This window comes from Peromyscus leucopus, chromosome 5, assembly GCF_004664715.2.
Source record: "Peromyscus leucopus breed LL Stock chromosome 5, UCI_PerLeu_2.1, whole genome shotgun sequence".
In the NCBI taxonomy this organism is placed as follows: domain Eukaryota; kingdom Metazoa; phylum Chordata; class Mammalia; order Rodentia; family Cricetidae; genus Peromyscus; species Peromyscus leucopus.
Window position 1 is genome coordinate 9,062,160 of NC_051067.1, and position 13,091 is coordinate 9,075,250.

At 39.3% G+C, this 13,091-nt stretch overlaps 1 protein-coding gene across 9 annotated transcripts in view; it reads left to right on the forward strand.

Annotated features, from left to right (window-relative positions):
* Positions 1–9,281, forward strand: part of Uimc1 (ubiquitin interaction motif containing 1) — an 89,660-nt gene extending 80,379 nt beyond the window's left edge. For all 9 annotated transcript variants that reach the window (XM_028863713.2, XM_037205707.1, XM_028863728.2 and 6 more), the window contains 4 exons: positions 2,202–2,379; positions 6,794–6,857; positions 7,825–7,867; positions 8,739–9,281. In XM_028863713.2, the coding sequence (XP_028719546.1) occupies positions 2,202–2,379; positions 6,794–6,857; positions 7,825–7,867; positions 8,739–8,937 (484 nt within the window). In that variant the 3' untranslated portion in view covers positions 8,938–9,281. The remainder of the gene's footprint in view (positions 1–2,201; positions 2,380–6,793; positions 6,858–7,824; positions 7,868–8,738) is intronic.
* The last annotated feature ends 3,810 nt before the right edge of the window (positions 9,282–13,091 follow it).

Sequence of the window (13,091 nt, forward strand, 5' to 3'; positions counted from 1 at the left end):
GTATGTGCTAAGCAAGCAGTCAATCACCGAACTATGCCTTCAGCCCCTTTTCATTTTCTTTCTTATTTTTTCAAATAAAGATAAATTATATGTAACTAAGTCATGTGGCCAACAATAACAAAGTCAAAGTCTGTCTGACTTTAAATGTCCAGGTCTTTCTGTAGTGCTGTTGTCTCTCATAGGTTAGGTTAATCCAATGAAACTGGGGTTTTAAGACCATAAATTCTAAATCATGATTGGGTTCAACCACACTTAATTAATCAAAATCGGAACCGTTATAGTCAGTGTATTTTTGCCAATGAAAAATGTTTGTTTATTTCAGGGTCTTCCTGTTGGCCAGTGCTGGCTTCAGGCATCACAGTTCTCAGTGCTGTATCTCATTAATTTGCTGGTCACAAATCACAGACGTAATGGTGTCCCTGAATTCAGAAGCTTCAGTATATCAGACCAACAGCAGACTGCCAGACAGTTATCCCTGACCTTCTTTTGGTACAAGTTTGGCTCTGGGAAGTGCTTTGGAGCTTCTTGGTCCAGCCACTGAACTGGTCATCACTGGTTGTCAAGCACAATTCACTTTTGTTGCATGTCATGATCTTAATAAGAAATGGTTTGTTGGTCTGTAGAATAAGAGGGATGACAATTGAAAACAACTTAAATTTTCTTTTCTTTTTTTCGGTTCAGTCATGAGACACCCACTTATCAAACCTTTTCACCTTTCCATTTTGCCTCAAATACTTGAACAACTTTTATGGTTCACATTGAGCTCTTTGGCAACTTCTTGAATCAAATAACAGAATCAGCTTTAGTGAGTGCTCTTCGTTGCTCATTGTCAACTTCCTGTGGCCAACCACTAAGCTCCTTCCCTTCCAGGCTCTTGAACCACCAAAACTGTACTCTATCAGTTCCTGGACCAAAGACCTATTGATGTTGCAAATTGCCTCAGCTGTTTTACCACCTATTTTTAGCCCAATAAGAAAACTGCTCAAATTTTTGCTTCACACCATTTCCATATTATAAAATAAATATAAACAGCAAGTATTATGTCATTACCAAAAACCCATAAAGTAAAAAATGTGCACTAAAATGATGTATATCATAACTATATTTATTTAAGAGTATTTCATTATCAAATGACAAATTCAACAGTGCAGAAAACAAAATTACTTTTGTACTAATCTAATAATAAGAATTAATAGTGTTTTTTGCATTAATTGATAAACTTTGAAGATATACTAATCTAACTTTTCTCACAAGGTAGAGTTTTACTTGCATCCTTCCAAGTAATTGAGTAGTTTGAGATGTTATTTCTATTATTTTATTGTCCTTTAGAGAAAATCTTCCATAGATCTAATCTCTTGCCATAGTTACTAAGCAGTAAAGGTCAGAAAAGAAAGTTTAAGATGAATTTATGAATCAGCTATGAGTTCTGATATTTATTAACTGTAACTACCTTGGGGAGAATAGTTCTATCCTAATGGGGCTGAAGAATTAATTGAGAAATATGTTGAAAGGTACTGACCACAGAGAAAGTAGTTAATAAGTATTCTTCACTAACTCCCACAGTTCTGTCTTCATTGATACCTCAAGAACATACTTTCTTTCCTTTCTCTGAATGATTTTGTTAAAAAAAGATGACAGTAACTATGTTATGTGCAAAAACTTGTGGCAGAGCCGCATGTTTTAGTAACTTCCTAGTTGATGTGTCAGGTTATTGAGTCAAGGAAGTTATCATATAGACAGACTTGATTTACTAACCAAACAAATTCATCAACTATGGTAAAACTCTCATTATTGACTTAATGCTTTTTGGTGCTCCCTTTTCTGTCGAAATTTTAACTTCTCTTTGAAGAAACGATTACACTCAATTTCAGAAGCGTTTGACAGACTGTTTTATGTCTTAGGAGCAATCAGCATTGTTTGAGATATTTAGAAGAGCTGATTTCATTACCATCCCACTGCTGCAACAGCAGGATACAGAGAAACAGCCAGGGAAAACTGCTAATCACTTAGTCCTTATGATTGGCATAGGGTTAATTTTATTGGTGATCCCACTGAGTGAATCTGCATTGGTTGACAAGTCTCCTTTGCAGACATTTTTGAGATGTAAAAAGACAGTTTGAAACATTCCAAGAGCCCAGAGGCAAAAGCAGATCTTAAAACTGCCTTCCCTCTCATCTCCCACCCCTCTTCTGATTACCCAGGAAGGAGAAGTGTTATCTGTGTAAGTCCCTGGTCCCACTTGGAGAGTATCAGTGTCATGTAGAGGCCTGTCTCCAGCTTGCAAAGAGTGACGGTGGAGATGGGACCAAGGGGAGTAAGAGAACAAGAGTGTGTGTGACTGTGGAGGGCAAACAGCAGCAGCGGCCGAGGAAATCAAAGGTATGTGCTTTAAGAAAAGCTACAGTTCTGTTCTCCCTATCCTTCCTCTCTTCCCTCCCTCTCCCTCCTCCTCTCTTTCCTAGCTATCTTGATACAAGATTTATGCTTGTATAGGTGGGTTTTGTGTGTATGTGTGCATGCATATATGTGCATTTATGTATGGAGATCAGAGGTCAGATTTGTATGTTATTCCCAGGAACATCCACCAATTTTGAGACAGGATCTCTCACTGGATCTGGGGCTTACAGATTAAGGGTGCTGCCTGAAACCCCTCCACTCAGATCCAAAACTATGGCAGTTTTAATTGCTATGCAATTACAGTACATATAAAGTTTCTACTTTTATAAAAACATAATGGTTTAATTATGGAAAGCATAACTTTTATTTATTTATTTTTTAATTTTACCATGCAGGTACCTATGTTTATGTCAGATGCCCAACTTATCCTTTGAGACAGGTCTCTCACTGAACCTGGTGTTCACTGTCTAGCCAGTTAGCTCTGGGAATCTGCCTTTATCTACTCCAACCCTCATGCTAGGGCCATAGCTGCATGGGACCATGCCAGTTTTTAAATTTGTGTTGGGACCCAAACTCAGGTCCTCATTTTTCACAGCAGTCATTTCTGTGGCACCCCATTCCCAAATTAGTATATCTTTTGGTTGTATTTTGTAAGAACGTTTGATTTTAAAAATTGCTATTTGAGTTAGTAATGTGGGTTGCCTACAAAATTCATAATGAATTTTGGCTTGGGATTAAGGCAGAAATTTCCAACAATTTCTGAAATGGCCCTAAGCGTATACCTGTCAATTTGTAGTATGTGTTTATGTAAAGCAGTGTTCTCAGCACTGATGATAATAAAATCAAAATATCAATCAACTCTGAGATGCATTGAACATGCTTTACATTTTGCAGTGTTAGATATTCAGTAGGATTTAATGTTTTTGTTTTGTTTTGTTTTGTTTTCTGATACAGGGTTTCTCTGTGTAAATTTGGAGCCTATCCTGGAACTTGCTCTATAGACCAGGCTGGCCTTGAACTCACAGAGATCAATTTGCCTCTGTTTCCTGAGTGCTGGGATTAAAGGTGTGCGCCACTACTGCTGGGCCAGGATTTAATTCTTATGTAAAAATATACAAGTGTGGGCTGGAGTTTTGACTTAGAGGTAGAATGATTGCACCTAGCATGAATGAAGCTCTGTACCCTATAATACTGAGATTGATGACAAAAGCACACTTACAATTCTAGCACTTGGGAGGTAGAAACAGGAGGATCAGAAGTTCAAAGTCATTATCAACTGTATAACAAGTTCAAGGCCAACTTGGGTAACATGAGACCTTATCTCAAAAGCCAAAACATCAAAAACTAAAACCATACCACAAGCGCATCCATTTTGTTAGTATGCACATTTGCTTTTATCTTTAGTAAATGGTAAAATTATATATAGTCCATAGAATTATCCTTGATAATTTTCATTATGATTTATTATCAATAAATATTTGTTTTATTGATTTTATTTACCTGTATACCTAAGATCATGTAAAAGTTTCTCAGGTTAGAAGGGGGCCCAAGTGGGATAAGAAGCTCTACTGTACAGTGTAAACATTCCTCTATGTTTAGTTTTAGACTTCTAAAACATTATTGTTAGCTGGGTATGGCAGAGCATATCTATAATCTCACCACTAATGAAGCAGAGGAGGAGGATCATGATAAGTTTGAGGACTTCCTGGTCTACATAGCAATTCTAAGCCCCACCTCCACCTCTAACACCTGCTTCCCAACCCACAAAAACCATTATTATTAATGTTTGTATCATATAGATGGTCACTTAACCATCAACTTATTACTGAAATTTAGTTTTTTTCCCCCTAATCCTTCTGTATTTATAACTGTTTAAAACAGTCTAAAGGCTGGCATAGGTAAGCTCCTGTAATCCCAGCACTCAGGAGGTATGAGAGTTTAAGGCCAGTCCTGGATACATAGTAAGTTTTAGACCAACTTGAGGTAGGTAGTGAGACCCTAGTCTAAAAAAACAAACTACAGCAAAACTCCAATAAAACAATAAAAACAAAACAGAATAACGACAATTTAAAAATGGGGAAAATACCATTAACCCATCCTTGAACTACCAGTTATTTCTTGAAGTGTAAGTCAACATTTCAATGTCTTTTGAAATACTATATCAAATTGCTTTTCAGAAAATGTAGGGAATTCATGTCCACACTGCTAGGAACACATGTGAAATAACTTCTGAATCCCTTCTATGTCTAGGCTTCAGAAACTACAGGGTATGGTCCTGGTCTATGGGAAAATGGATCTAAGGGCTTTCCGGGCCTTGTGATGAGAGGTCAGGAAGGGCAAGTCTTAGTTTAGGGCCCGAGATAAAGTAGCAACATGTGTTCAAGAACTGTTAGTATACTAACCACACACACAGTTGGGCAGGGAGACCAAACCTATCTCCATCATGTCAGCAGGAAGTGACATCTCGATGAATCAGATGACTCTGAAGTATTTATTTCATGTACATGGGTGTTTTGCTTGCATGTATGTCTGTGTACCATATGTGTGCCTAGTATCACAGAGGCCAGAAAAGAGTGTTGGATCCCTAGAACTAGGTTACAGAAGGTTGTGAGCTGCCATGTGAGTGTAGGGAATCAAACCTGGGTCCTCTAGAGGAGTAGCAAGTGCTCTTAATCATTGAGCCACCTCTCTGGCCCCTGAATCAGGTGATTTGGGAGTTGAGTTTTATAGGTGAGTGCTTATTTATACCAAAGAGCTAATTTATTTTTCTTTTTTAAAAGTTTATTTTTATACTTTAAACTTTATTTTATGTGTGTGAGTATTATATACACTTATATGTCTCTCTGTGTACCACATGTGTACCTGGTGCCTGAGAAGCTCAGAAGAGGACATCAGGTCCCTTGAAACTGGAGTTACAATTGTGAGCTGTAATGTGGGTGCTAGGAATTGAACCTAGGTCCTGTGGGAGAGTGGCCATTGCTCTTCATCATTAAGCCACCAGTTTATCTTGTCATTATTGCCTGTAGAAGTTGCCTTGAAACTGGTTTTTTGTTTTTAAAAATCTCAAATTTAGGGCTGGAGAGATGGCTCAGTGGTTAAGAGCCCTGACTGCTCTTCCAAAGTTCATGAGTTCAATTCCCAGCAACCACATGGTGGCTCACAACCACCTATAATGAGATCTGGTGCCCTCTTCTGACCTGCAGGGACACATGCAGGCAGAATGCTGTATACATAATAAATATTTTTTTTTTTTAAAAAGTGAGTCTTCTCACTTCAAATGATTTAAAAAAATATCTCAAATTTAAACATAGGGCAGAAGCTGTTCTTTTTTTTTTTTTAAAGATTTACTTTTATTCATTTTAGTTGTGTATATGTATGTGTCTGTGTGAGGGTATGTGCACATGAGTCCAGTGCCCTAGGACTCCAGAGCCAGAGGCCTAGGATTCCTTGGAACTGAAATTACAGGCAGTTATGAGCTGCCATGTGAGTGCTGGGAATTGACCTCCGGTCCTCTGAAAGAGCAGCATGTTCTTAACCATTGAGCCAACCCTCCAGCCCAAAGGCTCTTCTTTAATGTAATTTGTGGACTGATTTGATTTGATGCTAAAGCCATCCTTGAGTCTCTCTCCCTCCCCTCCCTCTCTCCCTCCCCCCCTCTCTCCCTTTCTCCCTCCCTCCCTCCCCCGCCTCTCTCTCTTCTTTCTCTCCTTCTTTCTTACAGGGTCTTCCTGTGTAGGCTTGACTGGTCTGGAACTTGCTATGTAGGCCAGGCTGCACTTGAACTCAGAGATCTACCTACTTCTGCAGCTGAGTCCTGGGGTTAAAGGTGTGCACCACTCCTGGAAACACAGCTGTGTTCCTGATGTGGTGCTTTAACCCCTTCATCACAGTTGTCTGTTCTTCTCATTTACTCTCATACATTACCAAGTGAAAGACTAACCTAGTGCCAGCTGTGCCACCACCTTTCTCTTCTGGGAAAGATTTGATCTGGGCTCAGTTGTAGTTGGGCTTTTCTTTGAGCCACCAGCTCATAAGAGATACACAGAGACTTGTATTAATTATGAAAGCTTAGCCTTAGCTTATGCTTGTTTCTAACTAACTCTTATAACTTAAATTAATCCATTTTTAATAATTTACTTTTTGCTTCATGGCTTTATTACCTTATCTCTATACTGCCCATACTGCTTGCTCTGTGTCTCCTGGCATCTCTGCCTTTTTCCCAGTGTCCTCTCTGCCCAGAAATACTGGCTAGTTATTGGCCATTCAGCTTTTTATTAAACCAGTCAGAGTGACACATCTTCACAGTGTACAAAAAGATTATTTTACAACACTAAGTCAACTGTGTTTTAAATCTAGCCATGAAGTAATCTTACTGTCTTATTTTCCTCCATCACAGGAAAAAGGTCACAGTCAAGGCCGACTGCTCAGCCTCTTGGAACAGTCTGAACACAAGACCACAGGTGAAGACCCCAAGACCATTTATCTGGATTTCTATCTAGGCCTTCTAGTGAAGATAGCAAATCTCACCCTTCAAATGATTGTTGGGGATTATAAGTAAATTGTTTTGGAGCCAATCAGCTAGCCTTTGAAATTTAATGTAGGCCATCTCTTCCCAAGGAAGGATGAGGAAATACCCTGTCTTAACCCATCATGGCTTTAATGTAATGCTTTATAAAGCTAGAGTCTGAACTGCCTGTTAAACTGGGGAGTGGTTCCAAATTGCAAAATGCCAGAAAATAGATCTTCTAAAGGAACAGTCATGGAGAACCACACATGCAGATATTATTGCCTCTTCTCAGTGGTTGTAAATCATTACCTTTAGCTTAGTGTCCCAACTTACACTCCTAAGAAATTGTAGGAAGTAATTCCTCTTTGTGTCTCTAGTATTTAGGGAGCATTAGAGTAGATTCATCAGGAGCATTAGTAATACTAACTTTAGCAATTGCAAGGATTGTATCTAGTAAAGCACTGAATATATTCCCTGGCATTAGTAGGCGTTTGCTGGATGTTAGATGCTATTGTTCCTGTTAGTTGCTATTGTTAAAATTTGCCAAATACAAATTGAACAGTAACTTTTTGCTTACTGTCTAGTTATAATAGTTTATTACTACCAAGCAAATCTGTTTTGCTTTGTGATGACTGTAAAAAGAGCCTGTCTCACACCCTGCTTCTAGATCACCAGGTTGTGAATCTCTCAGGTGGCAGGTTTCCCCTGGCAGCCCTTATTGCCTGAGTCTAGATCTGAGGTAGATTTATTCAGAAATGATTCATTCAGAAGTGTTTACCTGCAGCTGAGCCTGTTGGATGCTAATGTTCACATTCCATTGGTCTAAGGATTGGAGAGCTGAACTACTTGAATAGGCCTGATGAAAAGCACCAGACAATGAGAAGCTATGACTGCTAATGTTAGTACTTTTATCTCTCCAGGTGTCGAGGAAAAAACCAAGTCTTCAGAAGCAAGAGCCTTCAGGTAAGTTGAGTTATTCAAGAAATGTATTGTCAACAGCTCTGGCAAGTGTGAGCCTAATGCTAGATTCTTTGTGTAGGAATGATAATTAAAAATGCTAAAATAGAAATCACTGTAGAACTAACACAATTCTTTAACCTGATGATCCTGTTATATCTGGATTAAGAACTGGATGGATAACTGTATTGACATTAAAGTAAGTAGGGTTATGCGTTATTCTTCTCTTCTTTTCAATTCCCATCCAAATTGGAATTCTAGCAGATTTGGGAATTTGGATCTAACTCCACAGTCTTTCCATGTCTTCATGGCTTTAGATTATGTGATTTACACAGTATTCTCATCTGTAAAAGCAGAATGCTTACAACTTACATGGCTAGAGTATTATAGAAATTATGTGTGCTAATATAATTTAAAGCCTCCACTATAGTGTATAGCTCATAATTGGTGCTTACCAGCTTCATGTTGAACTTGAAGCCAGGCATAGTGGGACACACCTTTAATCCCAACATGGGAGACAGAGGAAGACTGATCTCTGAGTTCATGGCTAGCTGGGTCTACATAGTAAGAACCCCTCCCCCGCTTTTTTTTTTTTTTCCAATAAAGGCTAGAGAGATGCTCAGTGTTTAGGAGCACTGGCTGCTCTTCCAGAGGACCCAGGCTCAATTCCTAGCATCTTCGTGGTGGCTCACAACCATCTGTAATTCTAGTCCCAGGAGCCCTCGCACTCTCCTCTGTCCTTGAGGGGCACCAGGCATACATGTATGTGTTATACAACTATACATGCAGACATCTTTACACATAAAGAAAAAATTTAAAGAACTGGACACACATACACACGTAATATGTCTCACTTGAGTTTTTTCTCTCTTTCTAGGATACCTTCACCAGAGGTGGAAGAGGCTAGCTGCAGCAGAGAGATGCAGAGTTCCCTACCACAGCTCAACTTAAATGAGTCTCCCATCAAGTCTTTTGTTCCTGTTTCAGAAGCCACAAATTGCTTAGTGGACTTTAAAGACCAATTTACTTTCCGGTCACGAACCAAATCAGGCAGAGGAAGGAGGAGAAAATCTTGACTTTCTTGAGACTGGAATTTGACCAGAACCATTGTTGTTGGGTTGGTCATGTTCATTAATTATAGTGGTCTCTAGTTTGTTGTGAGAGTTTGGACCCTGTCGTTTTCACCACCAGCACCCACTCAGCATCCTGATTTTTATGTTTTATAAGATCTTTTCAGACAATTGTGAACAGAATTCTGTTTTACAACAGTCTATTTGAATTTGCTTATAGTTAAATTTTAAATATATTTATCTATGTTTATATGAAATCTTATTTCAATATATGGAGATTTTTTCTTTATATTTGTGGTGAGCTTTGGATGGGGTTATTTTAATTGAAGAGGTAGTTTTTCACTCATAAACTGTGTGTTCCTGAATGAATTTCATAGTTAATCTTTGACATACTGCCCACATTCATTTCAACTGCACTGCACAATTCTGAATATTGACTGAACCTGGCATCATTTTGGATGCACCAAAGGTGTTGAATCCCACTACTTACTGTTATCTCTTTCATTCAGTGACCTATAAGTTCATCTTGCTCTACTCATCCAGTTAAGAATTGTAAGCCAGGAAAATAGAAATGTGACCTGCCATCCTTCCCCTGGAATTTTGTTTGTTTGTTTTGTTTTTGTTTTTCAAGTTAGGGTTTCTCTGTGTAGCCCTAGCTGTTCTGGAACTCACTCTATAAACCAGGCTGGCCTCGAACTCACTGAGATCCACCTGCCTCTGCCTCTGAGTGCTGGGATTAAAGGTGTGTGCGCCACCACCGCCCAGCTTCCCCTGGAATTTTTAAGTGAACACTGTTGTATTAGTTCCTATGTAGTTTTTTTTTTTTCAAAGTAGATTTACCAGTGGGAGTACCAGGCACAGTTATCTGTTTAAACCAGATTTTTTTTGTTTGGTGCTACAGATCATGTGGCAGCAGCAAATTCTGTTTCAGTGGCAGTACTAGAGCAGTACACATTCTCCACAGTGTCGCCTGAGCCCTTCCAGTGCGGAAGAGAGATATGGTTTATCCTTAGTGCCCAGGGGACAGAGACTCAGATCGCAGAAGGAACTGACCAAAGGAGGTAATCAGACAAGGGTGAAAAGAGCCAGCTGGTGGACAGTTGGATGAAAGAGACTGTAAGAAGGAGATATCAACAGTACAGGATCTTAGACCAGGTCAATATACAACTCGATGCCTATGCCTACCTTGTGATTTATCATATCTAAAGCTGTTTTTATTTTAAAATGAAAATGAGATGTGTGCCACACTGGGGAATTCTTAGCTGGACTGGAAGACCCAGTACAGACATTAAGGACTATGTCATGCCCTTTGCACACAAACTCTTTGAGTTGTAGTCAAGATGGAAAATACCCATTCTCACCACAGGCAATGTCTTGCTCTTGGTTGGTGCCAACACTGCGACTAGCATCACACATACAATGTTTTATTTTTTGATCAATCACCACAGTCCAGCCAATATATGTACTGTCATTTTATCCTCATAGAAACTCATATATATCCATTCTCATATAACCAACTCTGAGATGAGGAAACAGATGGAGAGGAACAAGTAAAAGGACTGTATACCCACAGCTGTGAGATCAGTCATGGACTTTCTTCATTTCTAAAGAAAACCTTGGACTTTTGACATCAGTACTGATGGTTTTTCATGTTTTTCCTCCTGAGGAAAAGTGTACCAGACATGACCCATTAGTATAACCCTCATTTTATATTTCTCATTAATTGGCCATTTAGGAGGTAGATCTCTATAAATGCTGTAGTTTGTATTTCTATATATGAGGTCAAGGGAAGGTGCTGCTTCTAGAAAGAGATTAGCTAAAATTTGAGCAGGCTCTAGAGAATGTGGGCCATTGGCTAAAGGTATAGATTAGCAAGACCAGGAATTCTCGGCCTAAATGGGACTCAAGGAAAAAGAAGACCCCCCCCCAACCCCCACAACTGCCTTCAGTGGGGACTGCTCATTTGTCCAATCTGTCGTCCTTTGCTGTAGTCTTAACAGTAGGTGCCTTAATCAAAGAGTGACAATTATGTCAAATCAATCCAAGTCTGCACCCTGCTTCTAAAACAAGTTACTCAGCCCTTCTTGGACTTAGTTTACTTGTCCGTAAAATGAGGGGAAAAATACTTAAAGTGTTCTCAGTACTAACAAAATGTTTATAAAGATGCTAAACACATTTGCTACAAATGTATGGTGGCAGCAGTGAGTTAGTGGCAGCAACTGTGGCTAACGTTACTCTACTTTTGTATATCATAAATAGTATTGCAGTGAGAGGTGAGGGCCAGAGAGGTGGTCTGCAGCTGCAAGAGGAGACATTTATCTGAGGAGTGAGCACACTGGGCAACTACCCAAGACCCATGAGCCACAGGAAACCTGGATCTTAGACACTTAACTTTCCTGGGGCCTCTGGGCAGTTCTGAAAGACTGCCAGCTCATGGGGAATTTCAAAGCTCCATGAACTAAACAAACTAGTGCTATAAACTGGGGAGACTTGTATCTAACAACATCATAGTTGTGATCATTTTGTCCTTATCAGAGGCTGTACCTGACCCACTTTTCCCAGGTACTTACCCTTCTATAGACTCTATACTCACAGGGCTTTATTGAAAATACTTACAACTGTGTGTTATAAGAAGGTGTCTATAGCATGAATCTTAAATGGTCTTTTTAATAAAAACAAACCCAGAGCCAGGTATTGGGGTGAATGCTGGAAGATCAGAGAAACAGAACAAGCCACAGCCACCTCACCTTGTCAATTCCTCACTGATCCTGTTTCCTCAGACTGGAAGCCTCTGAGTCCTCATCCAGAATGAATCTCAGCTGAACTGCTGCTAAAAGCCTAAAAGCTTAACTAGCTCTAGTTTCTGGTTTTCATGCCTTATATACCTTTCTGCTTTTTGCCATCACTTTCTGGGATTAAAGGAATAAGTCACCACGCCTGGCTGTTTCCAGTGTGGCCTTGAACTCACAGAGATCCAGGCGGATCTCTGCCTCCAGAAGGCTAGGATTAAAGGTGTGAGTGCTACCATTTTCTAGCCTCTGTATCTGGTGGCTGTTCTGTTCTCTGACCCCAGATAAGTTTATTAGGGTGCACAATATTTTGGGGAACACAATATCACCACATTTCCCCTTTTTCGTCTAAAAAAGCTTATAACTAATGCAAGAAAAACTATATCCAATAAGTATATACAATATATACAGTCAAGAATTACATTAACGATGTCTAGTCCATTAACATTTGACAGATTCAGATGAAAAACTCCATTGTATATATTAACAATGTCCAGTCCAGTAACATTTGATAAACTCAGACAAAAATTTTCATTACTTACCTATTTAAAACAAGTAGTCCCTTTTTAAAAGTAGATTCAATAATTGACCTTTTTATCTTACATATTTTCAAAGGGGAAGGACGCCAGCAGCAGTGAAGGGTAAGAAAGGGTTTTTAGTATCAGCTCTTAGCTACTGCTCTGACCTCTTGGGCTTTTAACTCTGCATTTGGCTCTGTGTCTCTTATTTAATAAGACTGGTACATCCACAGGTGTCCTTGGTTTCTGTTGGCACAAGCTGGAAGTGCCAAGAACTAGTGCTCTGGTGCAGCTCTTGGCCAATAAAAATAGAAGTTGGAGTATATAAGTAACCCATTTTCTTCATGTCTCAGGTGGAACAACTGAGATACATTTACCGTTTTCTCAGGGATCCTCTTGTAGAGTTGGACCATCATAGCACCCATAACAACTTAAATATGTGAACTGTCTTGGCTTCTTTTTCTTGCTATCTCACTTTAAAATTCCCTCATAACTAGGTATGAAGCTCTTACTTTTGGGTTCATGTAAGTGCAGGGTTAACACTTGCATGAATATGCAGCATTCTGTCTAGCTTACTTTCATCACCCTAATTTCAGCTCTGTTTTGGAATCTTCTGAAATACAATATATGATTAGGTCTAATTCTTGGGAACCAAACCTGGAAGTAGACATCTTGACTCTACTTAAAAAGAAAAAAATCTGGTCGTAGTGGCACATGCCTTAAATTCCTGCACTGGGGAGGCAGAGGCAAGTGGATCTCATAAGTTCAAGGCTGGTCTGGTCTCTGTAAACAAACGTTTCCTGTCTCAATTGCCCAGTCCCAAATAAACACACAGAGGCTTATATGAATTATA